The sequence below is a fragment of the Diplotaxodon limnothrissa genome, linkage group LG9, assembly GCF_057381915.1.
Source record: "Diplotaxodon limnothrissa isolate DT_005_m linkage group LG9, D_limnothrissa_male_GT1.1, whole genome shotgun sequence".
Lineage (NCBI taxonomy): Eukaryota > Metazoa > Chordata > Actinopteri > Cichliformes > Cichlidae > Diplotaxodon > Diplotaxodon limnothrissa.
In genome coordinates this window covers 20,447,510-20,475,360 of record NC_140604.1, presented here as the reverse complement: position 1 = coordinate 20,475,360, position 27,851 = coordinate 20,447,510, and the positions used below count along the sequence as shown (strand labels likewise).

At 40.4% G+C, this 27,851-nt stretch overlaps 1 protein-coding gene across 1 annotated transcript in view; it reads left to right on the top strand.

Moving 5' to 3' along the window:
* The window catches only part of tmx3b (thioredoxin related transmembrane protein 3b), a 35,918-nt gene extending 8,337 nt beyond the window's left edge, over window positions 1-27,581 (top strand). The window contains exons 8-16 of the mRNA XM_085362104.1: window positions 88-165; window positions 450-516; window positions 5,634-5,732; window positions 11,013-11,070; window positions 11,274-11,327; window positions 15,258-15,314; window positions 20,633-20,762; window positions 22,317-22,385; window positions 27,021-27,581. Coding sequence (XP_085218230.1) covers window positions 88-165; window positions 450-516; window positions 5,634-5,732; window positions 11,013-11,070; window positions 11,274-11,327; window positions 15,258-15,314; window positions 20,633-20,762; window positions 22,317-22,385; window positions 27,021-27,284 — 876 coding nt within the window. The 3' untranslated portion in view covers window positions 27,285-27,581. The remainder of the gene's footprint in view (window positions 1-87; window positions 166-449; window positions 517-5,633; window positions 5,733-11,012; window positions 11,071-11,273; window positions 11,328-15,257; window positions 15,315-20,632; window positions 20,763-22,316; window positions 22,386-27,020) is intronic.
* The last annotated feature ends 270 nt before the right edge of the window (window positions 27,582-27,851 follow it).

The window sequence follows — 27,851 nt, the reverse complement described above, 5'->3', positions numbered from 1 at the left end:
TAATTCTATGCAATACCTTCAAGTGATAATTTACAATCTTTGAATACCGAAAGCCTTTTTTTTTTCCTTCTTTTTTTGCTATTGCAGGAGAAGTACAACGACGCTGCCTCTGAGCTCATCGTCTATACTTACTTCTTCTCTGCTTCAGAGGAAGCCTTGCCAGAGGTAATGCTTTGAATAGGCGATCATCTTTCGTCTTTAGAAAGTATGAAATTAATTTCACAAAGATACACTCACAAACATGTCATTAATGCACTTGGGAATGACACATGCAGTTATATTTTCCTAGTTTGAGATAATGTATTTAGATTCTTTGAGCATGTCTCTTGCCCTGGGATTGCACACGTTACAAGCTCTGATGTTTTTTTTTCCCAGTACAAAGAGTTTTTCACATATTTTATATGATTTATGGATCTTTGTCTAAAGTGGTGTTTTTGTGTTTTCAACAGTCAGTATCTTTGCCAGAGCTTCCTGCTGTCGTAGTCTTTAAAGATGGAGGCTACTTTACCTATGATGGTAAGTATTTTATTTGCTTTAGGCTTTGTCCACTACTGTTGTCTTGTTTTTTTCAATTGGTTTAGTTTAATAGCTTAACTAGAGGGCAGTAGGGTGCCATGCTGTCTCCTGCTCCCGCCTGCTATTCCCTCCTCCTTCTCGCCTCTCACATAAACTTTGTAACCAGAGCTGTCTTCATGTAGTTTTCCCGTTCCTGCCGCTGCTCTTTCATCCTCACCACACTGAGTTATGGTGTGCCTGGCCCATCATAAAGCACCCCAGGCTCTGCCCACTATTGTGTGTGTGGTTAGGCCAGTGATGTTGTGGCAGTTTGTCTCTGGGCGGACATACATAGCAGGCCAGGGTGGATGAACTGGCTTGAGTGGGCGTGCGAGACCGCAGATTCGACCAAAGAAGAGCGCAGAGCTGGTAGTGTGTATACAGTCAAAGCCAAGAGGTGAATCGCTGCATCAGCCATCGAGTCAAAGCAGACAAAAAAGAAAATCACATTTGCGATGCGTAAAAGCTTTAGAGGATCTGCTTTTTCAGGTCATAATTGAAAGCTTTCAGCGCAGTAACATGAGTTCACCGCATTCCTCCATGATCTCTTGTATTTCTCTGCCGCTTTGGGCCTGAGTTGGCAGGCGGAACCGGAAGCGAAGAGCGTCGAGGCACAGCGACAACACAAACGGACCCCAGTAGTGGCTGTTAGGGAGGTCAGGCGCACGGTGTGTGACCCGGAGAACAAAATCCATCTGCGTTGCGGTCTGTGCGTTTGCATCCATCTGCTCCACCTGACCATTTCGGAAGGCGGGCTTCACGCACCAGAATCTCAGCAGAAGAGGCTCGCCACAGTAGATGTTAACCACAAAAACTCCACACTCTGCAGAGTCCTCTAGGACTCTGATACGGAGGATGTGATGAATCTGTAGCATTGCCATGGTGACGGTGTGTTAAACTTGTCAAGGACTGAGGAGAGGAGCAGCATGGCAAAATGACATGGTTGTGTCCTTCCTTTCTTTGTCCTTTTCAGTCGTTCGGAAACTGCAGAAGAAAAAAACTTTGATTATTTAGTATAGTAACACAGAAACTGAGTCATTAAGCATTAGACACTTACCTCAAGTGATAGCAAAAGAGAAATTTAAGAAAGTGGTTTGCCTCGCTTTTTTAAAGACTTATAGCCTTCAGCCTCGGCTTTCTGTCCATCTGCTGTAGTATGCTTCTAGTCTCCCTGAAGGTCTTCTGGCTAAATGTTGGATGAAGGAATAAATGAGTCAACCACACCTCATATGGTTTGCTGTTGCCCTCACTTTGCATGGTGTTCAGTCAGAAAATTTTATATGGCTAAACTTATGAGCCCATTTGCATAGGCACCTAGTGACACTGTTTTATGGCAGGCTGTGACGTTTAGTCAAGCGTGTGAGTATTATACTGTGAAACTGACACGTTCTTTTTTTGCTGCATTGTTGTTTATCTTCTAGCTTTAGAGGCCGACAGCTGCCAAGATATTCTAACGACTTTGATCATGCCCCCCCGCCAACTATTTGCTTTCATATGTATTTTCCGAATACACAGATTCAAAGTACTCATTAGAAATTCACTGCACACTTGCTGTTCTTGCTGTGCACTCTTGTTTTTAAAGAACGGGTCCCACTGAGCACAACCACACTGTCCAAACACAAGCTCTCGCTTTGTGTAAAATGATATTTGACATGTTATTGTTTAGCTTTGATTGCTTTAGTGCGCATCACAAATAGCGGCATCCCCTTTGAAGAGCACTGTTAAGATATAGTAGAACACAGAAGCTCATACATATTTAATTATCCAAATCCTCTGTTTCATACAGTTATACAGGTCTGCTCTGCTATTGTGCTTCAAAGGCCAAGTGGTTTTGATCATTGTGTAGCTGCATTGAAAGCAACATGTAAGAAAGCAGAAAAATATAATTAGCATATATGTCAGCATGCACAGTATGGCATTTGTAACTGTTTCACTTGCCAACAGTCTTTAGACACGTTTTTGGGTCTTTGAGTCCTCCTAATGCTCAGAGCTCCACATAAGGCTTCCTGTTAATCTGACTCAGTGGTTAATGGTTTGGCCTTTCCACTCCTTGTGTGGAAACATTCATAATGCTGCCAGCTGTGAGGCCGAATGTGTTTGCATATGTTTATTGGGATCATGTAAATGACAGGATGATTAACAGTTTGTGAATGTGATGACAGAAAAGATCACACTTAAACAGGTGATAACACAATGATGACATTTTGGTACAGCGCACACGGTCAGCCTTCATTTCACTGGTTATTGCAATCTGCAGTGTTGGCAAGGTCAGCGTGAATGACATTGATGGAAACTGGTTGTTGTTTTTACTTTGTTTGGACAGAGGAGTGGTGGGTGGGAGATGGGGTATGAAGTGCAAAAAAAGGCAGAGATGCTGCATGTAAATTGTGACCGTGGATTTCACGATCTTATTTTGGATAATTGTTTTTGGAAAGTGGACAAAAGTATTTAGACATGATTAACATAAGTCAAATGTTTAATTATTGTCAAATTATTAGGTCAAAATGATCAAATTATTGTTCCAGCTGCTGGTGTAATGTTTAATTACTAATTTATTGCTGAGCTATAAGTACATAATGTAGAGTGGAACCCCGACTTACGAAATTAATTCGTTCCCAAGGGTCTTTCGTAAGTCGAAAATTTTCTTAAGTCGAAGCACCCATCGCGCCTTTTGAGTGACCGATAGGCTATTGGCTAATTGCTAACTGCAACAACAATACACCGTTTAAGTGGAATAGCGAAGCGCAAGTACGAAAGCCAAGGGGGTTGTCACATGATCCGGAAGGCATTGTAGGCATTCTGGGCTCAGCCAATCAGAGCCAGCGGATTTCGTTATGCGGGCATGTTGCCGTAACACGGGCAGAAATATTGCCGTTAAGTGCCTACATAACTTGAATTTTTCGTTAAATGGGGTATTCGTAAGTCGGGGTTCCACATTCTGCAGTTGCATGCAAATTACAGTGGAGTAATTAAAGTAGGAATACAGTGAAGTACTTCAGTGAATTTACTTTAGTAGTAAGTCTACTTACTACATGGCTCTTGTCCACTTTTCTATATTTTTTTATTCATGTGGCATTTGTCACCAACAGTGGCTTCTTCTTCACTATAAATAATATAACTAACTATAACCGATATAGCTTTGTTTGATTTGATTGCTCAAGCATTACCTTACATGAATATGAGCTGCTAGCTACTGACAGCATCATTTTTTTTCTTTATCTTTACCCGATCCTATAACTGAGCAATACATAAAATATTTTTATATCACACTCTTTTTATTTGTTGTTGTATTCCTATTTCCTTTTAGTAGTTGAGCCAAAGCATCTTCTTTGTTAAACCTTATGTGTTCTTTTTTATAATAGCAAATTACCCATCATTACACCGAGCTTTGTGTCACATTTCAACACGTCATTCTCCTGGATCGTACGCTGTCTGAGTTATCTTTATGAAGCAGCTTCCTCCCCTCTCTATGCGTTTCCCCCTGTGGTTCTGTTTCTACACTTTTTGCATTGTCTTGGAGGTCTTCTGTGCCATTAACCTTCATCCTTGAAATGTGTCAGAGCTGCCTCCTCCCTCTGCTCCAAACTCTGACACTGGATCATCCTCACTCCACCCACTGTCTGTTTATATTCCCCCTCATCTTTCTCTCTCACCTCCCACTGTGTGAACTCTGGGCTGAAGGGCTCCTGTAGGGCAGTATGGAGATTGTGAGGGTGGCGCCCGGGAAGAAAGCAGTTCTAATTTGTTTCAAGGTGAAGCAGGTTCAGTCGGTGTAGAGGTGGATCAGGCTGTACAACCCCAGTATGGGGCCTCCGAGCTTTCTTTTGCTTCTGGGGTAAAGTTGGGAAGCTGCATGCTGTCTGTAAAGCCAGAACATCTGTGGAAAGAACTCTCTGGAATGTCTGCCCTATCCACTGACTCAGCAGTCTTAACAGCAAGGCTCCGCTCCCTTTGCACAGTATAATCACTGAGGAATAGTTTCTAATACTACTGTAAGCTACGACCTTGGAGGGGGTTTAAAAGTGTGTTCCAGGTTTTAGCTTGTCATGTTTAGTATTATGCTTCCAGCTCACTTGGAGCCCTGCAGGATGAGAATCATGTTGAAAGTCATCAGTGTTCTTGTAATTACTATGATGGTAGCGAAAGGTCACGGTAACTTATTAACGTGTCATAATAAGGTCCCGGCTACATTTGACATCAATTATGAGCGTCCTGTAGCCTCTCAGGTGGAGAAAACGGTGTTGTTTAAGCAGCTTCGTTACACCCTATTTATACCCTCCAGGGACATTCTCTGCTTCCTGTTTGCGTGTTGCCTCCAGATGTTAGAGGAGCAACAACATGTGGCTCGCATTCAGGAAGTAATTTTTTATTTTTCTGTCTTTGTTTATTTTTTTTTATTTATATGGTGCATTTGATAGGATTTTTTTTTCTTCTCTTGTTGCATCTGTTGAATTATACATTTGCTCCAGATGTGTTAAAAATAAATGTATGGTTGCAGAATCATTTACAAACCAAATGTGATGTTTTTCTTTCCTTAGCTGTTAAAATTAGGTCAGGTTAGCCAGCATTTTGGGGGAAAAGGCATCAATTGTGAATGAAAATTACAGTATTTTTCCTCTTAATGTTCTTGACAGCCATCTATTTGATAAATAGTAATTAATCTGGAAATGTGACTGTGAACAGTCAAGGCTAAACAAACTGTTATTTGATTTATGACTTGGCCATCTGTTGCGTTTGATTGTTTACATCTCCATCGATTGCCAATCTGTTCGCTCTGAGTCATAGATCATTGTGCTGCTTCAGATCTTGAATACCCTGCCTGACTGTTAAGCCAGAGGCAGCTGGCTGTCAAAACAGTTTCTGGTCATTGTTTATCTGACCTATGGCTGTGACTGCTCAGCTTCTGTCTTGCTCTTTGTTCCCCAAGAATGCATACAGGTGGCAAACGCTGATCTTCTTACATTCCAGCCATCAATACACTCTTCTGCTTTCCCTTTTTATTATAGGCAGTCTTTGGGCTGAATGTTGATTAGCTCTGTGCTTCTGTTTCTGAAAGATTTTACCTGTCTGTGTTGCAGAGTACGAGGACAGTAGCTTATCATTGTGGGTGAACAAGGAGCGCTTCCAAGGATACCTTCAGATTGATGGCTTTACGTTGTATGAGCTGGGGGAAACAGGTGGCGTATGCTCTTTTTCAATATATAACGTATTTATTCCTGAATTTCATTTTCCTTTGCACATTGTTTTTACTTTAGTTAGGGTTTATAATAGAATACTGTCCAAAAGGCTTGAGCCACCCCTAATTTCTTTAGATTTTGCTAAGAAAATGAGAAATAGATGCAGTGATCTATTGAAACCTGTGAAGATAATGAAAATACAGTTAAGATTCCCTGCCAAGTTAACTGTCATATGTAGACCCTTGAGTTAGGTGGCCTTTTTATGCCTGAATTATTTATATGTTAGGGCTTTGAGCTTAACAAACAATCATTCCTCTGAATAATTGTTACGACCCGGCTCAAAAGCTGCAACATAAAAAAGGAGACTAATACCAGCGTGTAGGTGAAAAGAGGTTTTATCTTAAAATGGACTATCAGGTTGGCTAAAATGGCTGGTGCCACCAAGGCAAAGACTAGTGAGCTCCCTGGGAAGCTTGCCTCAGGTATGCTTTTATCCACACCTGATTAGGTGTGGCCAATTAGCACCAGCTGAGCTGAGCAGATTAGAGGCTGCAGAGGGACGTAATACCTCCTCCCTTAAAAGGGTTCCTTTAAGACCCCTAAATTTATTAAAAGCCCCTCTGAAGCCTTCAGGTCCTTGACCCACAAACCTGAAATAAAAGTTACAGCTAACAGAAGCACAGTGTTCACATTATAGTTGGCATCTCTAAGCATGGATGGGCATGAGGATTTGAAGTTGCCACACTGAACACACAAAAAGTAACATGTGACCAACACGAAGGAGCACAGTCACAAACCCAAAATGATTACCTGATCTGCTACAACACAAAACCAAAAGTAGCAACAAATAATCACAACTAAGTGATCTGTTGTCTCCACCACACAAACAGTCACATACAGTGGCCCTATACCACAACAAGTTACTTAATCCACAAAGTTCAGTAAATCAAGCACACTAGTGACCAACCACAAAATGGAGAGCTATGGCCACACAATGATCACATCAAGGGTGGCTCAGCACCCCACAGTGTTATTGCCATCACCTGGCCAACAACACTCGAAAGTGATCCAACAAAATAGCCATATTCCCCACAACACTAAAGGTCACAGCACAAAACACTCACCTCATGAGGATCTCATTAGCATCCATCAACACTGACATATGCACACACATGGTGTACACTCAATGCCAACTTAAAAACAGCCTACCTGCCTCAGCTACAGACCATAATCATGAATGGTCTCAAACCCCCTACCAAGTTTGGGGCCACTGATTTACTATGTGCAACTCCCAGCCTAAAACACAAAAAAAACCCAAAAAAAACAAAACAACAACAACAAAACCCTAACTTTACCTACCCTAGTCTTCAGTGGTGTACCAGGCTCGAGGCAACTTTAAAGGGGGGCTCGAGAGCAGGCAGCAGACCAGAAATATAGTCTCCTACCAAACTCTGAAGCGTACCCCCATCCAGGATAGCCACCAAACACAAATTAAAACAACAAGGCAAAACAACAAACAAGTGCTTCGCTGGAAGGGCAGCACAGCCACCCAGCTGAAACACACTTACTAAAAGGGAGTTTGCTCAATTACAGTGAACACCATCACTCACCCACTTAAAAGCAAAACAAACTGACATTCAGTCTCCATTAAAATGTCCAAATATCCCGGACGAGCCCCCACTTATGTTACGACCCGGCTCAAAAGCCGCAACATAACAAAGGAGACGAATACCAGCGTGTAGGTGAAAAGAGGTTTTATCTTAAAATGGACTATCAGGTTGGCTAAAATGGCTGGTGCCACCAGGGCAAAGACTAGTGAGCTCCCTGGGACGCTTGCCTCAGGTATGCTTTTATCCACACCTGACTAGGTGTGGCCAATTAGCACCAGCTGAACACACTGAGCAGATTAGAGGCTGCAGAGGGACGTAACAATAATAATCAGAAAACCTGAAGAACTATTGCATGAGAGGACTTTAAAACTGATTTGGAGAAAGTCTTGCTCCTTAGAAGCAAAGTTTACAAAAATGACAGGTGGCTCAAGACTTTTGCACAGTACTGTAATATCCTGCTTCAAAATGTATGGAATCGTGAGTTTCTGGGTCTAGTTTCATTTGTTTTTTTGGTTAGTAGATTAATTGCTGAAATTTCACTGAGAAATAGAAGAATGAACCGAAAACCTCAAAATATTCAGTTTCCTTTCATGGAAAACAAGACATGCAGCCAATGATCACTTTTAAAAACCCAGCACTGGGACATTTTATGTCTTTGCTTTATTATCAGAATAGATACAGATCAATTTTCTGCAGAATGACTGTTTTTTAAAGGGCTGTATTTTGTTAATTGTGAGCCTAAGATGTGGGACTTTTAATGTGTTTTTTTTATGTGTGTGTCCTTTTTAATCTTTATGACTGTGGAACCAAAGTGATTACAGATTGAATACCAGCTTATATCATTTGAACTGCATCAGCACTTTATACATGGCTTTGCTCAGACTGCCTGCCTCATTTTATTACATTGTAAAACCCCTTAATATTTTAGAATCTCTAAACATGTCTTCCACTTAACAACTTTATATTTAAGAATCAAACAACATAGAGCTGCTGTTTTTAAAAAATCCAGTAAAAATATCCAGGGCTAAGGTAGCAAAGAGTATCCCTTCCCTCCAGATATAGCCCATGTTCTGCTTGTTTAAATGTACATACACTTCTCCTCTAAAAGGAAATTTAAGCTCAAGAGTGAAATACAAACTGCCTCTTAAACGGCAGTAAATTGATGGTCTGTGCAGAGAAAGCTGTGCTTTCTAATATTAGATACAGTGTTTTCCTCCTTTATGCTGATGTTGCTGAGATCAGTGATGCTCAACAGTTGAATGTTGCTTAAATGTGTTACTGTGTGCAGTTTTAGTTTCTGGCCCATCCATATAGCAGGCTTTCCAGTTAGTTTTAACAGTTCTGCATATAACACGGTCTCCATAGCATCTTAATTGGATAAACACTGTAACTGATTAAAGGCTACATTGTTAAGTTTGATGTGTATCTGTGAATTTGCTAGCCTTGTCTTTGAAGCCTTTTCAACAAAGCATCAGATTTCACGCTCTTGGGCTCAGCAGAGCTGTAGGAGTGACATTTCATGCTGTAAAATCCCTGCTCCAACACATCGTAAGTCACACTGACACAGAACTTGGTACCCGCGACAGCCCCAGTGTGACCAAACCATTGAAAAGTTTGAAACTGTAATTTATGGGCTAAGATTTAGAGCACATGAGACCTATATTGGTAGCATACTGAAAGCAAAAAAACATGCAACACATGGATTTTAAAATTAAAAGGCAGCAGTTTGGATTTCTTTGCGGTGTAAAGAAACATTGAAGGTTTTTCTTTGGGGATAGAAGATAAATAGTAAGCAAGCGCTTTCATAGTGCGGTTAATTTGCAGATTTTCTAATTTAACCCATTAGAATCCAACTTGCTTCACACGTTATTGGATGGAGGCAGTGAACTAGTGAATAAACAACTTCTGCAGGTCAAACATGAATAGAAACCTGATAGAAATGTAATACGACATTTTAGAATATGTGAATTCTTTTTTTTAAAGCTATTATTACAAAATCTTGGAATTTAAAGGACTTGAGACTTGAGCAGTAAGGGATTCAGAAATTCTGTCTACATGTAAGCCATGAAAAATATCTTTTCTATGCTTTGATCTTTTTGCTTGGAGATTGTTTAAAAGATATAATAACAACCCTATGATCACAGAGCTTGGAAGTATTGGATGTCGAAGCTGTAGAAAATAACACCAGTGGTTCTTCATTTCATCTGTGGGTCAAAAATTACAACTAAATTCACAGAACGAGGGGCTTTGATGCCAGAGGGTAGCAGGCTGAGAAACATCAGTGGTTTCAAAAAGTGGTTGAATAAATAACGACACAGTGCAAACACGGTAAATATAATGTTCGATGGGTGTGCCGGTTGTAAGTTTTCACTAATACGTTTATTAATATTAGATCTATTTAATGCATTCTGGATCAATTATGAGTAGGTCACAAGCTCAGCTTTTTTAAGTTGCCAGGTTGTGAAAAACCCACCTTTCACATAGGATTAGTCTTTTTAGCTCTTTAATTAACCCCACAGACCCTTTCGGATAATCTGATGTTTGACATCCGATCCTCTGGAAAGAGCCGCAAGGCTTCTGAACCAAAAGTCAATTTATTAACTGTTTTCCTTTTAAATCTGCAGACTTGATATTTATGTGAAGAAATCCCTCATTAATCACTTGAATGCACTCACTTTTATAATTGCACTTACTACACCTTGTTGTCACCTTCATAGAAAATAAGAAGCCTATGATGCTTATCAGCATATGTAACTAGTGAAATTGCCACATGTAGAGGATTGAAAAACAAAGAGGTTTTGAACACTGCTGCACTTGAGTGGCTTTATTTGCCATAGTAAATTATTATTAAATTGGCTACATTGTTAAAAATACTCCATAAATGTCTAAATAATACTTGCATGGTAGTGCAATTTTATTGTAAAACTTAATTTGTCCTTTTCCAACTTGAGTTGTGCAGAATCCATCTAATCTTCCTGGAAATACACAGATGAATGATGCTGCTGTGCTCATGCTCAAACACAGCACAGAGTTAATTATACACATTTCCACAGGTTGTATTCCCATGAAGAATAAAAACACCAACTGAACCATAAATTAACATTTTTTCCTCTCTGATTTTCTGTTTCCACCAGCAGTTACAGAAAATCCGCAATCAAAGTTATTTAGATATACAGTATAATTTCACTGAATATACATGTTAAATATTATTCCTTCTCCTGATGCAAAGCTGGCAACTTTCTTTATATAACCTCATTCTTGGCATCTAATCAACGTGAGTGACCACCAGGGGGCAGGCTGGCACTCTCACCCAAGCAGCAAGGGACGTGTAGCATCAAAGCATATCAGGCCGAGTAACAAACCTTTAAAGTTGTGTAACAGTTTTTTGTTGTGCTTTTTAAGCAGATCTATTTGTTGTGGGTTTGGGTTTTGAATGGCACTGAAATAGCTCTCCCACCACAAAGTGACCACTTGTTTCCTATTCAGCCGAGCAGAAAGCCTAAGCTAGCTTAATGTTTGAGTGATGAATGAGCAAAGTGCTCGCCGTGTCCCTTCCTTTCTTCTTCCCCTATTGAGAGGTGATAGATCTCCTCCGGAACCTCTTACCCTCCCACCATTGTCTTTTCACCGTCCTTTTTGTGTGTCTGACTGATTTTGTCTTCCACCTCAGGCAAACTGGTGGCAATTGCAATCATCGATGAGAAGGACCCCACAGAGGAGAGTGGCAGGTACAAAAGAACACTGAAATTAAAAAGCATGACTCTTATAAATTACTCCCACTCTCACCACAATAATTGAGCTTAAGTGCATGGCTTTCAAATACAGATAAGACCATTATTGTTTGCATCTGCCCACAAATTGCAGCCAACAGCTAAAAAAAGGTTAGACTCCAACTCGTGTGGTATTTCTCTGTCTTCTAATTTGCTTTTAGATTAAAGACCTTGATGCAGAGGGTGGCAAAGGAATACCGGGAACACTTTAACAGGTAAGGCACGGGTAAATGATGAGGTCAAAGACGGAGATCCAATTTATACATTTATTCTAGGATGTTGCGCTCACTGGGGAACGCTGCCTGTCTACTCACAAGCAAGTTATACCTTTGTCAGGGCACGTCTGTTTTTGTTGAGGTTCAGTAGGAACGTAATTATGCAAAATGTCAGATTCCAAATATAGGTGTTCTTTTCAGCTGTCACTCAGAAACACAACTCGGCTTGTATTAATGCATAATTTTCTGTTTTCTCTGGCTCCAATTGTGCGATAACAACTGGAGATGGGGTATTTATGTTACGCGCTGTGCTGCTCGACCTGTTCTTTTACAGGAGAGGAGCCAGCGTAACAAGGCAAATGAAAGGATAAAAAAACACTTGAATGCATAATTTCACACTGCCACTATTGTTATTTTTGCTCAAGTGCGCTATAGTTGGCAGGTCATCCTTCCCCTACAGCACCCAGGTGGAAGCAAACGGGGTTTTTTGCTGAAGTGGCTTCAGGTAAAATGAGCTCAAAGGTTGCTGTTCTTTATGTGACCCTCATTTCTGGTCACTGTCAGCAGGGAGTCAGTCACCAGGTGGATTGCCACAAAAGATTAGTTAAAAAAAAAAAAAAGTCCAATACATTTGCATAATGATGCAGTGCTTTAGTTCCTCGCTGTGTCCTGTCATTGACCGCGTTGCTTCATCAGATACATTTCTGCTTTTGAATGAAGAGGTGTGTCTCAAACCGTAATGATAAAAGTGCTTCTCACTCTGCAGGCATGCCCATTAAGACTGATTGAATTACACAGATCCCTATCATCTGTTATACTACTGTCTGCCACACTACTCAGCGCTGTTTTTGAAGGCTTCAGAGTCTGAGATCCCTACTGAGATCAGAGCTGCCTGCGGCGTTCAGACACACCTAAACGGTACTTGTAATTACAAGCTGCCGAGTGTTGCCCCTGTTAGTGGGTGGAGCCAGCATACAGAGTCAACAGAGCATAGGGGGTGACTGACATTTGAATGAGTTGGTGCCGTTTGATGTAGTATTAGTTCACCTTCAGTTTGTAGCATTTGCAGAAATGTTGGTGTGGGGCAGTGGAGGACTCGTGCCCACGTTTGTGTGGCGGAGTTTGATTTTTGTCACTTTGATGGGCGTGTAGGCTGGGTTGTCACTCTACACCAGTCATTGTGTATGCCTTTATATTTTACAGCACTCATGACAAGATGACAAGCAATGTCACAATGTCTGCCTCAACTGGAGGTTTTTATCCAAAAACGACTCTGTGCGCTCCTTTTTATTTATTTTTTTTTTTTTTTAAAGGAAACTTTTGCAACATTTCAAGAAACCCTGCTGTTAAAAATAATGTGAAAATGACCAACTCTGAAGTGTCACTCTTTTGACTGTCACAAACCACAGCGACGTAGCACAAGTTATTTACTAGAAAGCGCAGAGCAGAATTTAGCTGCAGAAGAAACTAAAACGGAAGTAAGCATTGATCTTTAATTCACTAGGAGAGCAGAAACACATCCAGGTTAGTACTTATGAATAGTTGGTGTAAATAGGCAAAACTAAATTAATGCAAGTATTATGAATTTTTAAAAAAAGGTCTTCAAAAAAGACCATAGTAAACAGCAGTTCATCCTACCTCTTAAACCCTCATCTGAACTGCGAATGTAATGACAGATGAAAACATTTACTCATACACATTTAGTATAATCACATAATAAGAATGTATTAAAAGTGACCCTGTTATGCTCATTTGCAGCCTGTATTTTTATTATTTCATTCTACTAGAGTTGATTTGTGTGGCTTCTTTCAGCTGCTCCCTTATTCTTAAGGGGTCGCCACAGCGGGCAGCACTGCATGTTTGATTTGGCACATTTTTATGCGGGATGTCCTTCCTGACAAAACCTCCAAGGGATTTGTGTCTCTTTTCTCAATCGAAATGGGGTCTTTTGCTTGTTAGGCGAACTATTCTGTTCAATAAGTAGGAATCAGTTGGAAGAAATTAACATGATTTTATTGAGATACAGAATTCAGTCAGACTGTTTGGCAATTAGACTATGATAGGAGTGAAGGACCCCTTGAAGTCTAGAAGCTGGTGGTGGTGAAGATGAAGATGGTGATGGGGAGGAGGTGGGTTGTACAAAAGGCAGAAAGACATAAAAGCACAGAGATTTAAAGTACGCAAAATGCAGGCAAGAAGATGATTGGACAGCCTCGATGATGTCATCATTAAGTTTGACAGCGTGAGAAAGTGGAAGTGATGTAAAGGAATAGACTAGCAGCCGAGTACCCGGGAAAGCAGGCGGCTGAGTGATTACAGATCTTCCTTCTTGAACTTGCACATACGCTTCACGGTAACTGTTGAAAATAATCCTTGTTGACCTTGCACTGGGTGTTGGTGCAGCACCTCAGTTCATCCACTCTCTGCAACAAGCTGTTTGAGCTCCCTTCCCCTTTCCTTTAAAGCCAGCTGTCTTCTGATTGGCTGCTCAAACAAGCAGAACGCTTTGAAGGTGGGTGGAGCTTCTGATCCAGAATGAATTCACTGTTGTTTGTTTTTTGTTTTTTAACCCTGACTGCTTGTCCCATCTTTTAATTTCAGCCCACAGAAACATTTTGTTTTTAAAGCATTTCTAAGAACTGTGTGCCATGAGATGACGGGGCCACAAGATTATTTTATGATTACTCATTACCTAGCATAAAAACACCCTCTGGGATTTGGCTCTAAGTATAATGATGGTCAGAATGATGAGTTTAGATAGGTGAAAAAATACGCCCACCTTACTTGGAATTTCTTTTTTTTTGGTTGTGCTCTGACTTTTGAAAATACTCAGTGAGAACTGCAGATAAAGTCAATATAGACAACCAGGATTTTAAAAAAAGTTTATTAGAAAACCTTGCCACAAAGGGAATATTTTATAAAAACGCAAACAGTTTGGACACACTTACCTTCAGTTTGTTCTACTCTCACATATACAAGGCTCTCGGTAGGTTACTCACTATTTTGGCCAGTGTGCTCCATGATTCCTCCAGCCAGGAGAGTCAGTGGAAAGATATACATACATGGTGAAGAGACTTGTAAATGTTTAATTTATCGGATCTGAAAAGTACTAATAATAGCAAAGTAAAACTGGAATGGAATTTAATTTAATATTTTCTGTGCCTCAGTCTCGTATCTCAGTGGTTGTTTTGCCAGTCTTTGAGATCTGGATCGTTTCTAACAGTGCCTGATCTGTGTCTTATAGCATTGAAGTTATAAGCTGACTTTTTGATGAGCTTTATTCCCAGTCAGGCCCACTATTGTCAGCAAGATTATCAGTAACCCAGACTGATTTTTATATTGCATCCAGTGGCTATATTATACAGTTCAGTTTCTTCATAATCATGTCAAGCACAAGCAGTATTGTTTAGCACCCAGGGGACCAATGCCCTAGATGTTGCTGTGATTCAGAATGAATATAATATATATCTAGAGGCCTCCACAATCAGTCATTCAGAGAAAGTTCCTAGTTTTCCTGGACTTGTGCAACCCCCTTTCCTAGTCTGCCCACAATACACTTTGCTCAGACATTGTGCAGCACAATGAGATACAAATTGAATTCCTCCTCCTACCTTATCGTTTAGATAAATCACCTGAGTCTTTTCTGTGCTAGAAAAGATGAGGAGAAACAGGAGATGGCACAGAATGGAGCTTTGGGGATATTCCCCCCCCCTCCTCTGTTAAAGCGTTCTCCAGTTTCCAATAGCAAGAACATGTAATTTCATTCACCAAGTTTTCATAGCTTTATACTATTGTGCGTTGAAGTTTGTGTCCCAGTTTGTGCTAGTGTCATGCAGTCCACCGAGACAGGAAAAAGAGTTCATTTCACTCAGCTTTTTTTGGATGCAATGTTTCGCTTTCTCATGCCACTGATTTCTCTTGCATCTCCAGAGACTTCCAGTTTGGCCACATGGACGGGAATGACTACATTAACAGCCTCATTATGGGGTAAGTGTCTCACATTCAGCCTCCCTCTCTCTTCTCGTGTCATCCTCCTCGTTCTCAGCCTCATGTTACCTTCTGTCAGCTACTTATCCAGGTCTGCACTGACTTGTAATGCCAGCCTCTGCCATTAAAGATGCTCTCTTGTGGAGAAGTCAATTACACAGACTGTCATTTCTTTTTTAGTGCTCTTGGAAACTTTAAACCCCCCTTTCCCCCCTCTACATCCAGCATACACCCAGGAAAAGCACAAAGATCCACAAGCTCATGCAAATCTGGTTGTGAAAGTGCAGCCTATTGAGATGAATATGTGAGGAGTTTAGGGAAAGCGGGCTGTGCGTGGATTAAATCTATAGCGGTCATGTATTTTTCTAATAGCTTGCCAAAGAGCAACGCTAATGATGCAGTTAGACCCTTTGCTGCAGCAACTTTGTGCCCAAGCTGAGGCTGGCTGTTAGGGTGTCATGCTTAGGGAGGCCTTGAAACTGACATCCCTTCCTTTTAATTAGGCAGAACCCCACTACGACCAGGATGGCCGTCGCAGTCGGCATGTCTGTTTTGTGTCTACTAACGTACAGCATCTAATTATGTGTGTCTGTATAATTTTGTGTGAGAATCTGCATGCGTAAAACGACCGCGGCAGGATGTTATTTTAATTTGAGCATGTTATTGTTTGTATGAGCAAGATTATAGCAGACATGGTGTCCCAAGTCCTGTGTAATTTAGTCAGTGTGTCACTGAGTACAGTAGAAGTTATGGCTTGAAATATAACTACATTGAACCAGCAGGCTTCTGGTGCACAGTTGAAAATAGGCGGTGTTTATATTTAAGGATAAAAGAGGTGATTAGCCTTCCTAATTTTGTATGAGCACATACAATATGTATTTTTCCTGGGTTTTAGGGGACTGAATTTAGCTGCTGTAGCGCAGGATTAATTGCCCTCCTTTGAGGAATAAAATCCTGGCCTGTCAATGTCCACTAATCCTTTCCCTTAGGAGGGCCATGGAAATAAATCTGATGGCTTTTTATTCCTCTTTCTGTCATCACAGCGATTACTGTGTTCTGGCAGCAGTCTGTCTGGCGTAAGGCTGCTTCTGCTTTCACCAGAGGCACACAAACACACTCAGGAATACACACATACCAGATGAGAACCACTCAAAGTCTGAGGTCGTCTTTGTTTCTGTTTAAATGTAGGATTATCTCTAACCCCTTATATGGGATGCATTGTAGGCTGTGAAAAAGGCAAGGCAAGGCAAGGCAAGTTTATTTGTATAGCACAATTCAACAACAAGGTGATTCAAAGTGCTTTACAGAGATATTAGAAACAAGAACAAATAAAAAGCATGATTTAAAATTGATTAAAACAAGCAAATAAACTAACTAACTAATTAACAAACAAACAAACAAACAAAACAGTATATAAAATCAAAACAGATAAAATCAGAACAGTAGATAAAATCAGTGGTTAAATGTAAGTTTTGAAATTTAAGCTTAAAGTGTGGATTTGGTGCTTTATTTAAATGCAGCTGAGAACAGGTGAGTCTTCAACCTGGATTTAAATAAACTGAGTGTTTCAGCTGATCTGAGGCTTTCTGGGAGTTTGTTCCAGATATAAGGAGCATAAAAGCTGAATGCAGCTTCTCCGTGTCTGGTTCTGACTCTGGGAACTGATAAAAGACCGGATCCAGATGACCTGAGGGATCTGGATGGTTCATACTGGGTCAGGAGGTCATTGATGTATTTTGGTCCTAAACCATTCAGAGCTTTATAGGCCAGCATCAGAACTTTAAAGTCTATCCTCTGACGGACAGGCAGCCAGTGTAAGGACCTCAGAGCTGGACTGATGTGGTCCACTTTTTTGGTCTTAGTGAGGACTCGAGCAGCAGAGTTCTGAATGAGCTGTAGTTGTCTGACTGATTTTTTAGGTAGACCTGTAAAGATGCTGTTACAGTAATCAAGCCTACTAAAGATGAATGCATGGACTAGTTTTTCCAGGTCCTGTTGAGACATCAGATCTTTTATCCTTGATATATTCTTGAGGTGATAGTAAGTAAAAACGTGAAAAGATGTGAGCTGACTGAAAACTGGCAATATCGAGGGAGGACTTGTAATCGGAATGGGAATGATTACGAAAGGCATTTCTCCAGTTGGACATCCAAATGAACGACCTCCTGATGTCAGCAAACATCATTTTCTGATAACTTTAAATTGATATTTATCCAGATTTTATGTTGGCACGCATCCTAAATGTATATTCTGGACATACTGTGATAATGATTATCATAGTTTACAGCTGGGATTAGTAAATAGGCCTTCTTACAATAATTAATGCTCAGAAAATGCTTCTGGTAACAAAGCGCAAAAGGAAACTTTGAGAAAAACGAACTGATGAACTGTTGCTAATGAGTCCTGTTAAAAAAAAAGAAGAAATAAAATAACATGAAGCCCTCAAATGTGTAAACTGCACATAATTTGTGCACAATTTGTTCACTTCTATTTTCATTTTTTAACACCAACTAACATTAGTGCATTAAAGTCAATATTTCAAAAATGTATTAATATATATGTTGTCCAATGTGCACAAAGGGTCAATGGGAAAGCACAAGACATGCCGAAAATTGCATAATTTAGAAATTGTGTAATCACATTGTGCCCAGCAGAGCAGCTTGAGCTGCAGCACATGTAGGCGAGTACATGCTAAAGCTGAGCAGACAGTTGTGAAGTCTTTGGTTGTATTCACAGTAAATTAATAACTAGTTTGTTAAAATTCATTTGCTGAATTTTTAATGAACAACAACCCTGTTCAGAATATAAGGAACAGCTTCTGATAAATCAGTATTAGACAACTGTTGGTTAGTGGTTGCTGGAGGTTGGAGGTAGAAGTCATTGTTTAATTGATTGCTAAAGCTTTAATCAGGCAGGCATCGAGACTGGTCAGTCACCCCCCAGCACTGACCAGCCTCCAGAGAAAGGAGGAATGACGAATAGTTGCTGGCAGTCGTAAAGAGGTACCAAAAACCTCCTTGTGATTGCTTTGGTTGTTAGCAGACTGCCTGTAGAGTGGCTCCAATACGCTGACGAACAAAAAACTTGGCTCAAGTCTTCAAGATGGGACTCTCATGTAGTTAGGGATGGGTACCGGTATCCAGTGTCATTATGGCACCGGTTCTGACATAAACGGTAGTAACCAGACCGAAAAGCAGCGCACATTTCAGTGCTTTATTTCAGTGCTTTTTTTCCTGAGATGTCATACACTTTGGATTCTAGCCAATCATTTTACCTTTCCAAGGATAGTAGGCGGGCCCAGGTACGTATGCTCTTTTAGAGCAGAGCTACAGATTAAAAATGCCCAAGGCGAAGCGGTCAAAAGTCTGGCTGTACTTCACAGCAAAAGATGCAAACTCAGCAGCAACAAGTGCTTCAAATCAAATCAAATCAAATCACTTTTTATTGTCACATCACATGTGCAGGCACACTGGCACAGCACATGCGAGTGAAATTCTTGTGTGCGAGCCCCACAAGCAACAGAGATGTGCAAACACAACAACACAAACGAGCAAAATACAAGAATGGCCAACCTGAAACTAATAAATATATGTACAATATATAATAGTGTATGCATTTCTGGATGTGTATACTAAATATTTTCCTGTGTGTGTGTGTGTGTGTGTGTGTGTGTGTGTGTGTGTGTGTGTGTGTGTGTACACATTTTTACAAATTAAATAGTAAAAAAATAAAATAAAATAATAATAATAATAATAATAAAATATATAAAATATACAGAGTTGAATATGTGCAAAACAAGTGGCATTTATATACAGTGTGGAGTGCTTTAAGGTGATACTGTGCAAAGGAGGTAACACCTCGAATCTGATGAAACACCTGGCGACGCATAGCCTTTTTTTAAAAGCCGAGAAATCACCGTATTTGATAGCTTGCTGCAAGACCGAGCACCGAGCACATCTACCCATCCCTACATGTAGTCTGTGCTTCTTGTGTTAGTTCTAATGAATACCAATAGTTTCTCAGCTCCTGCTCCATAGTGAATCCAAAGACATGTAATGGTATCTTATCGTCTAACTTTCTATCTAATATGCAAATTCCCCCAAATCCCGAGTTATTACTTGAATAGTGAATTTTGGCTAGACTAGAAATGAGCTCACTATTACTTTAATTCCTTTAGCAGTTTGTACAGATCTTGTAGGATGGTACATAAAAGAAAAACAACAACAAAACCACTGGCCCTAATTGCATAGAAACCATTTTTTGCAGTAGAAGAAGAATGTGTGCAAATGGTAGAATATATGACCCTTAATTATGGTGGCGAACCCCCAGTAGTCCCACTAACTGAGGCACCTAGGCTAATCCATATTTATTTTAAATGGGTGCCATCTGTTGGAGTAGGCTGGATGTCAGATGGAAATACCCATTCATAATGTGTGTGTGGTTGTGTGTGTGTGAGAGAGAGAGATTGCAGAACTCAGCTGGGCAGAGTAGTGAGGCACTGATGACTCTACCGCACAGGCGTATATGTTTGCACTCCTGATTTCAGCGGGGTGGTGGATTGGGACAGTGATGGATATGCGTGCGTGTGTGTGCAATTTGTTGCTGGGTTGAGTAACACCGCGGGGATGTAAGGTGGCAGCGCCGTGATGGACTGTTTGTGCGCCTGTGTGCATGTGTGTATCTAAGCACTAGGATACCTTATCTAAGCCAGGCTTTGGTGTTGTGCGAGACGTGTGGAAGAGGGATCGGTTGTTTGTATGACCTTATTCCCTATCTCACTGAGTTTTGTAATTCCTCTGCTGATTTGTCGAAATGAGCCGGCTTGGCAGCGTACAGCGTGTCACTGTTTCTGTGTTTTCTGTTAAAACAAAGCCTGTAAGATCACTGGAGTAGTTAGTATATGTTTTGTACGTGTCTCGGTGTGGATGCAGAGCTGCCTTCCTCTGGACTCCCTGGGCTTCACTTGTCAGTTTTAGTTTGTAAAGGTCTCTTTAACTGTGACCGGCACAGACCCATAAAACCCCTGAGTTGCACACTCTTTGTATAAAAGATGGAAGAAATGCCACTCTGAAATGGGCCACACTGCATCGCCTTTTTCCTTGGGAAAGAAAAATTCTCTGTTTGAAAGAAAACCCATGGGAAAAGTTGGGTTGCTCAGAGTACAAAGGGTTTGTTTATCTCACTATTGTATTCTCTGTGTTGCAATTGATTCTTTAAGACTACAATTTGTTCCCATCTAATGATGCTCTTTGATAATGGCAGTCTGAGGTGTGGGGGTTAAGAAGATTAAAAGCCGTGTTTCCTGTTTTTTTCCTCAGCGAGGTGACAGTTCCCTCCGTTATCATCCTCAACACATCCAACGAGCAGTACTTCCTGCCCAGTGAGCCGATCGAAAGCATGGAGCAGCTGGTCCAATTCATCAGCAGTGTTCTGAACGGTTCTGCACAGGTCCAAATCCTTCCCTCTCCCCTCCCTTGCCTCCCTTTCCTGCTTTCTGTTTATGTATTCAGCCTGGTGTAGCCTTCGCTCCCCTTCACCTTATGTTGTACTGTTGTAATCACACCAAATCTTCATTAATCAAGCATGTTGCCTTGCATTTTAAGTCCCCCACTCAGAAATTTTTTTTTTTTTATCAGATGAGATATTTTTCCAATCTCCTTTTTGCATGTTTAGATTTCATATTGCATTCCCTTTTGAATAGATTATCTGCAATAATTCTATGTTCTGAGCCAAACACTGAGATTACTACATGACTTTGTATTGTAGTGTGCGCACTAATCTGGAAAATAAATGTCATCGTTCTCTCTACTCTACGCTAAAGTCACCAGATGTATGAAACCATAAGCCAAACACCCAAAGGTCTTTTTCCTTTTTCCGAGAATGGTCTGGGCTATTTTTCGCCTGGCAAAACAAACCACCCTCCCACCAAATAAACAGCAACAGAAACCACCATGTTTCTGCAGTCCAGTTTTAGCCAAGCCCCGGACAGTTTCAGCCTCTACACGTCAGGCTCGTAATCTCAGCCATGTGGTGTCTCAGGGCCCGTTTGTCCTTCATGTAGAAATGCACCAAATAAAGTTTTTGCCCCACAAAAAATGTTACCATAGAATAGAAGTGGATTTCAAGGATTTTCTTGTGGAGTGTAGGGAGCTTTTTTGCTCCAAGCATGATCAAGTTTTGTGAATCTTTAATGCTTTTTCAATGGAAGTATAAAAAACATGAAAACTGGGTGTGTTTTTTGTGGAATTCGCCTCCTGTGAAGCATGAACCAGCCTCAAGAACAGAGTTACCTTAGCAGTCTGTCACATCGCTACACCTGGTTTTCATGGAATAATTATTTTATTTTTTTAAACTCACTGCTGCCATATTTAAGTCCTCGTTCCTTTGCTTCGTTTCAATTAAGAAGAAAAAGCTACAACTTCTTTATATGTTGTTTTTGCATAAGGATGTCTGATACCTTGCGTAGTTCTCATGCAATTTGTGCTTAGTCTGTTCAGCAGCTGCATCCACAAAGATTGTCTCATACCCCACCTTCAGCTTATTTCCAGAAGTCCTGCTTAGTTGGAGCTCACTAATTGGCCTTCCTGATGAATTAGCATCAGGACAAATCACTCATTGGCTGCCCCGGTGCTTTTTGCCAATAAATGAGCTCAGATGGAGCAGAACTGCTGCACTGTGAGCAAACTAGAGTCAGGCACATTAGATAATTTTGTGCAAGGAAGCGGTTAATTAAACATTATTTAAAATGTCTGAAATGTACTAAGCACATGACTGGAGAACTGAAACCTGGATATTTCAGTCTGTGTATAGTATGTGTTGCTGTTTGCGAAGTTTTTATTGATTTATTGATTGTTTTGTGGTTTAGGGAATGCTTCCAGGTAACTGCATCAAATTGTTGTTGCCAAGCTGAAGAGTGCATGAAACCCTGCGCATGTCCTATAGAACTGGGATAGACTACACGTAGTAGCTTATCTGTGTCCATTAAACTCTGTCTTCCTGCAGGCATATGGAGGTGACGGCATCATTCAGAGGATCAAACGTGTTGCCTTTGATGCCAGGTCCACCATTATGGTAAGTTGGTGAGATTTCAATCAGAGAATATTGCCTAAGCAGGATGTAGCTCAAGTTCAAAGTGAAATGAAATACAAAACATCATCTAAGATTTCCACCAAAAAGCAATAAATATGTACAAAAGAGCGTAAAATAATTCAGTCTGCAGGATGTCTGCATCAAGTGTTCCTCAGGACTGAAGAAACAATATGACTAAAATTCAATCATGTCTTTTTTGTGCCCTGTTCATGAAGAATCAAGCTCCAAAACTATATTATTATTATTATTATTATTATTATTATTATTATTATTATTGTTGTTGTTGTTGTTGTTGTTGTTATTATTGTTGTTGTTATTATTTCTCAGAGGGACTCAGTATGCCGGCTGAAATTTGGGTATAAAACTGGTAATTCAGTTTATTTAATAAATAACAATACATTTCTGAGATTTAAACAACCTTTTGACAAATTTTCTCAGTTTTGACAGACGGTATCGTAGATTTGTATTAAAGTTGACTTAAGCATACAGTGGCCAAAAGTTCAATATTTGCACTGCTTTGGTTCTGTTTTGGTCTCCACCACCTTCATGGGGAAATGTGTTTTTCTGTGTTCACCAGCTAATTGTAACTATTAACTAATGGCTTGTATACAGTTGGAACAATGTTCTGTGGGTTCTCACATTACATACAACACTTACTGTTTGTCAAATAAGAGTATTGCAGATGATTATCCAATCTAGCTTTCAAGCTAATATTACTTCAGGGTAATTTTACTATGCGACATGCTACTCAGAGGACGCTCTCCTGTTTAAGGATACCAGGCTTCACCTCTACAATTAAAGCGCAGCATTATCGTGCTGCACAATATCAAATTGCCCCTGTTATGGAATAATATTCTTGCTGTGTTTCAAAATGTGCTTCACCTTGACTGGGTTTGCTAAATTAGGGTTAATGCTCTGTGTTCAAGCTGCTCTGCAACAATGTCAAACAAATGCCCCTGTGCACTCCACTTTTCCTCTTTGAGGAAAAACAACATTTAGAGGACAAGATTGGATGTACAACTGAGAATATGCAGTACAGGCAGTAAACAGTCCGTAGGGAGAGGGGGGGGAAAAACAGCAGAGCAGATGGAGGTGGAGTGTTGAGGGAGGAGAGGGTCAGGCGGCTGAACTTCTCCTCCTTCTTTTACTCTAAGTAGTTGGTTCTTTTGGGAGAACTAGTGTTTATTTTACCAAGGGTGTGATAGGAATGTAAATACAGCTGTGAATAATACCTCTCAGCAGGCATGGTTGAACTTTAACCACGACTAACACTCTGCTCCGCCCATAACAGTGTCCTTAAAGCCATGTGGAGCATGTCTAAATGAGAATCGCATGCTTTAATGTTAGATTGAAGTAAAGGGTTTGACTTAAAGCTCAAACGAGAGCCTTTTAACAAGATATTAATTGAAGGTTTAATTCTTCGTGCGTCAGATCAGGCTTGACTCTCGGGTTATTAAATGAAATCAGTGATAAAGTAAGCCAGATGAGCAATGGGTAAATGTTTCAGTGCAAAAGAAAAGCTGTATTTCTTTGAGCTAAAAAAGCAACAATGCAGGATCTTTATTTGACTTCTTCTATTGGCTGCTTAAAAGTAAAAATCTTGTGTCAAGGGTCTGACTTACATCTGTAAGAGAAATGAAATGTGAGACTTGTGCTTTCCTAAATTTAGCAAGCTGGAAGTATCACCAGTCTAGTTTTGCTTACAGTGACATGATATAATATAGAGGAGATAGGCAACAGCCATCACCTTGCCCCTATTTAAATTCATGTCTGACAGGAGCATGAAGAAGCAAGCGCATTAAGCCCAATGAGTCATAGCCAGCTGTGTTAGCATAGCATGCCCATCCTTTCCCTCATCCAGCATCACAGAGCACCGGCAATTACCATTCCTCTTCCTGTGGCAACGACTGAAGGGAACGTGAGTGTTTCTCTTCTTCTCAGCTCAGTGGCTGGCAGGAGTTGGGACCGAATGTGCCCTTTTAGGTGGATTCTCTCTGATGCAGTTTGCTACATTAAGATCATCTGAATTGTGCTTCACGTGTTCCTGAAAGAAAAAAAAAACAGATTTAATTACACTGGAGTGCTTAAGAAATATTAGAAATAAATTGTATCAAAGTGGAAAACATGGATGTGAAATGAGGGGTGCCTTAATTATTACCAGAGAGCAACTTGTTGGCTCTGCGTGTTTACTTTGATTTTTCTCTTAAGTGATCCTCAAGGATAAATGTAGTTGTTATAAATGTGCAAATTTGTCACTAACGCTGGTTTAATTTAAAATGAAAAGGTTGTAATTAGGATGGAAAGCACAGTCTCGACAAATGTAGCGTCCACAGAGGTTTGCGTCACGTTCCTCCAGCAGCTTTTTGCTCATTTCCGTTTCATCTTCGTCTCATAAGCGAGATTAGCCAGCTTGTGACCTGTAGTTACCTATAGCATCATGCTCTGTGCAGGTCTGCAGAGATTTACATTCATATTCATGGAAGCATAATTTCGGCTTTAATGTGCTCGCACGCACTAAAGCCGAGGGAGGTGAGCCCGTAATAAGCAGGGCAGTGTGTGTGCAGGCAGTATCTTCAGAAAGACTAGTGCGTAACGGTGGGCCTGTGCTCGTGTTTGATTTTTCTTTATTCATCTTAGTTGAGTTTGTAAAATGAGAAAGTAAAAGAAACATGAAGGATGTTCGATTGAAGGCCAACGCTCTCCAATATGGTCATTTGGTGTAAAACAAAACAAGCGGCACAGCAGACGATACAAATAGTTTAACACACTATAAGCATCTGAAAATTACAGGACAGAAGTGGAATTAATACTAAAACATTAAACCCTGCGTGAGTGTATGGAAATGTTTCAAGACCAGCTTTTTAAAAACTTACACAACATGTAGTGTAAATGATAGAATACATGAATAAGTTACACACTTGGCGAAAAAGTGTTTTGATCTGCAGATCTGATTTGAATTTGCTTAACTTTCTGCAGCTAAAGGCAGGCTCTTTGCTACTACAAACACTGGTTGTTGAGAGCAATGTGATGCTTTTATGGGACTGGACTGAACAGGTTGTGTTACAAGTAAGCAAGTCTCAGTGTGTGAATTTAAGAAACTGCAGCACTGACTCATCGTGGGACCTCTGGACCACAACTGAGCTTTAGGGTCTTATTTATCATATTTCCTCCCTTGTAGTCTCCGATAATGTGTGCACATGTCAAAGTACATGTGGCAGTTTCATTATATTTTGCCCCGAGCTCATAAACTAACCATCACTCCTACTAGCTGTTAGTCGTGGTAGACAGACAATCGGACCGAATTGACATTTTGCTGGATATTGATTTAGCCTGACATTTACCTCTTGTTAGCAGATTGTTTTGTCTTAAGCAGTCCTCATACTCACTTGACATCCCTTTTACTTTCCTTTTATTACCATTTGCTAGTAGTGTAGCTGGTTATTTCTGCGAATGACCTCAGATTACTGTGTACAGATGTATTCATTTTAATTTTTACTCCCCATTTTCTTGTCTGTGTCATGCGTGGATCTTGCTGAGAAGCTAGCTGGATTTCAGATTTTTTTTCCTCATAGAAAGGAAAACAAAATTAATCCTGTGAACGATGATCAGTTAGTGAAGGAAGAAAAAATCAGATTTCTTGGATAATATTATTGTTTGCACATAAATGTTTTGACTGACAGACAGACATACAGATAGATCAAGAGCATGGTGATGGATGAGACCATTAATGACAAGTCGTTCGCCAATGAGTGTGTAGATTTGAACCAAATCTACACACTAAAAATTAGTTTTTATTCAGCATGACCATAAATGGGTGACTGAAAGTGTTCACAGACATCAAGACAGATTTTTTTTTATATATAGACTTCTATAGGGCCAGGACTCTATTTGCAACCACAGCTGTCGCCATCTGGTGCACGTTCAAGACACTTCAGCATAATTTAATTTTCCATATTAACTTCACAATATATTAAACAACACTGGAAATAGCGATTGAGTAATTAGAAACCTATCTGGAAATAATTCTCACTCAAATTTTTAAATCAAATGACAAACAATGATCACTTCCTCGTGGGCTTCTGTTCTGTGAGACCTTTCGAAACCAGAGAGTTGCCCCCCCCAGCTGTTAGAAACAATGCAAGTTTAAGGTACGCTGTATGGATACAAGTATTGGGCCACACCTCTAAATCACTGAATCCAGTTGCTTTTCGACCTGTTGCCACAGGGGTATAAAATCGAGCTCTTGGCCATGCTGTCTGCTTTTACAAACATTTGTGGAGGAAGGGTAATCCTAATGCGCTAACAGAGTTTGAGTGTGGTACCATAAGAGGATGCCACTATTGCGAAAAGTTATTTTGTGAACTTTCTTCCCTCATAGATATTCATCAATCTTTTATTTGCAGTTAATGGTGTTTAAAGTGGTGTTTGGTTGCTGAAAGATAAAACTAAGGTTATATATTTTTCTCTTGTATTTTCTCACTGGATTATTTCAGTGTTTTCCTCAAGTTACTGTATTAGTGTCTTTTACAAATTTGTCTCCCTATACTCTCCCTCACCCCTCGTGCTTCGCGTTCTTAATTTTCCTTTCATCTTTCGCTGTCTTCTTTCCCTCATCAGTCGGTGTTTCGCAGCTCTCCACTGCTGGGCTGCTTCCTGTTTGGCCTACCGCTGGGCGTAATTAGCCTGATGTGCTATGGCATCTGCACAGCTGAGTCTGATGACGGTTCGGATGACATAGATGCGCCGAAGAGAGAGGGCCTGACTGACGAGGAGGAGGAAGAGGAGGAGGAGGAGAGGCAACGTGCTGCGGCGCTGGAGGGCCCAGAAGAAGAGGATGAGGACGTTGGAGAGAAGGATCCTGAAGAGAAGAAAACCGATTAACACAGGGGCACCTGCTGGATAGAGGATCATAGGCCTAGTCAAATGCAGTGACATGAAACTCAAAGACATATCAATGTGTTACTGTTGTGCTTTGTTTTTCATCTCACTTCCCCTCAGAGCCCCTCTAGCACAGACTATTCTTCCATCTTTGAGTTCTTTGTCTGCGTGTAAGGTCGGCTGCTTGGCGAAGCCACTGAATTATGTTGAAAGCAAACAGCCTCTTTAATGATGGAGTGTAAACACTGTTCACATGAAGAAGGGATGGCTGCGAACCAAACATACCATCTTATTTATTATGATTCCAACCAAACCAACCAGTGGTTAATTCCATGTGACGTGTGACACCCTGATTTCATAGGTCAGTGTCTTGAAACCACTTTTTTTTTGTCGCATACCGAACTATTTTTCATTTTAATTCTCATTTTCTATATTATCCTACAGTAGTAGAAACTGATTGATGTTGCCTTTAAATTTGCCCTCAATCCATTGTGTAGGCTTGTGTATTGTTATTGACGCGTGTAGAATGAAAAAGAAGTGCCCAACAAGGAAAATCTGCCATCGTTGAAA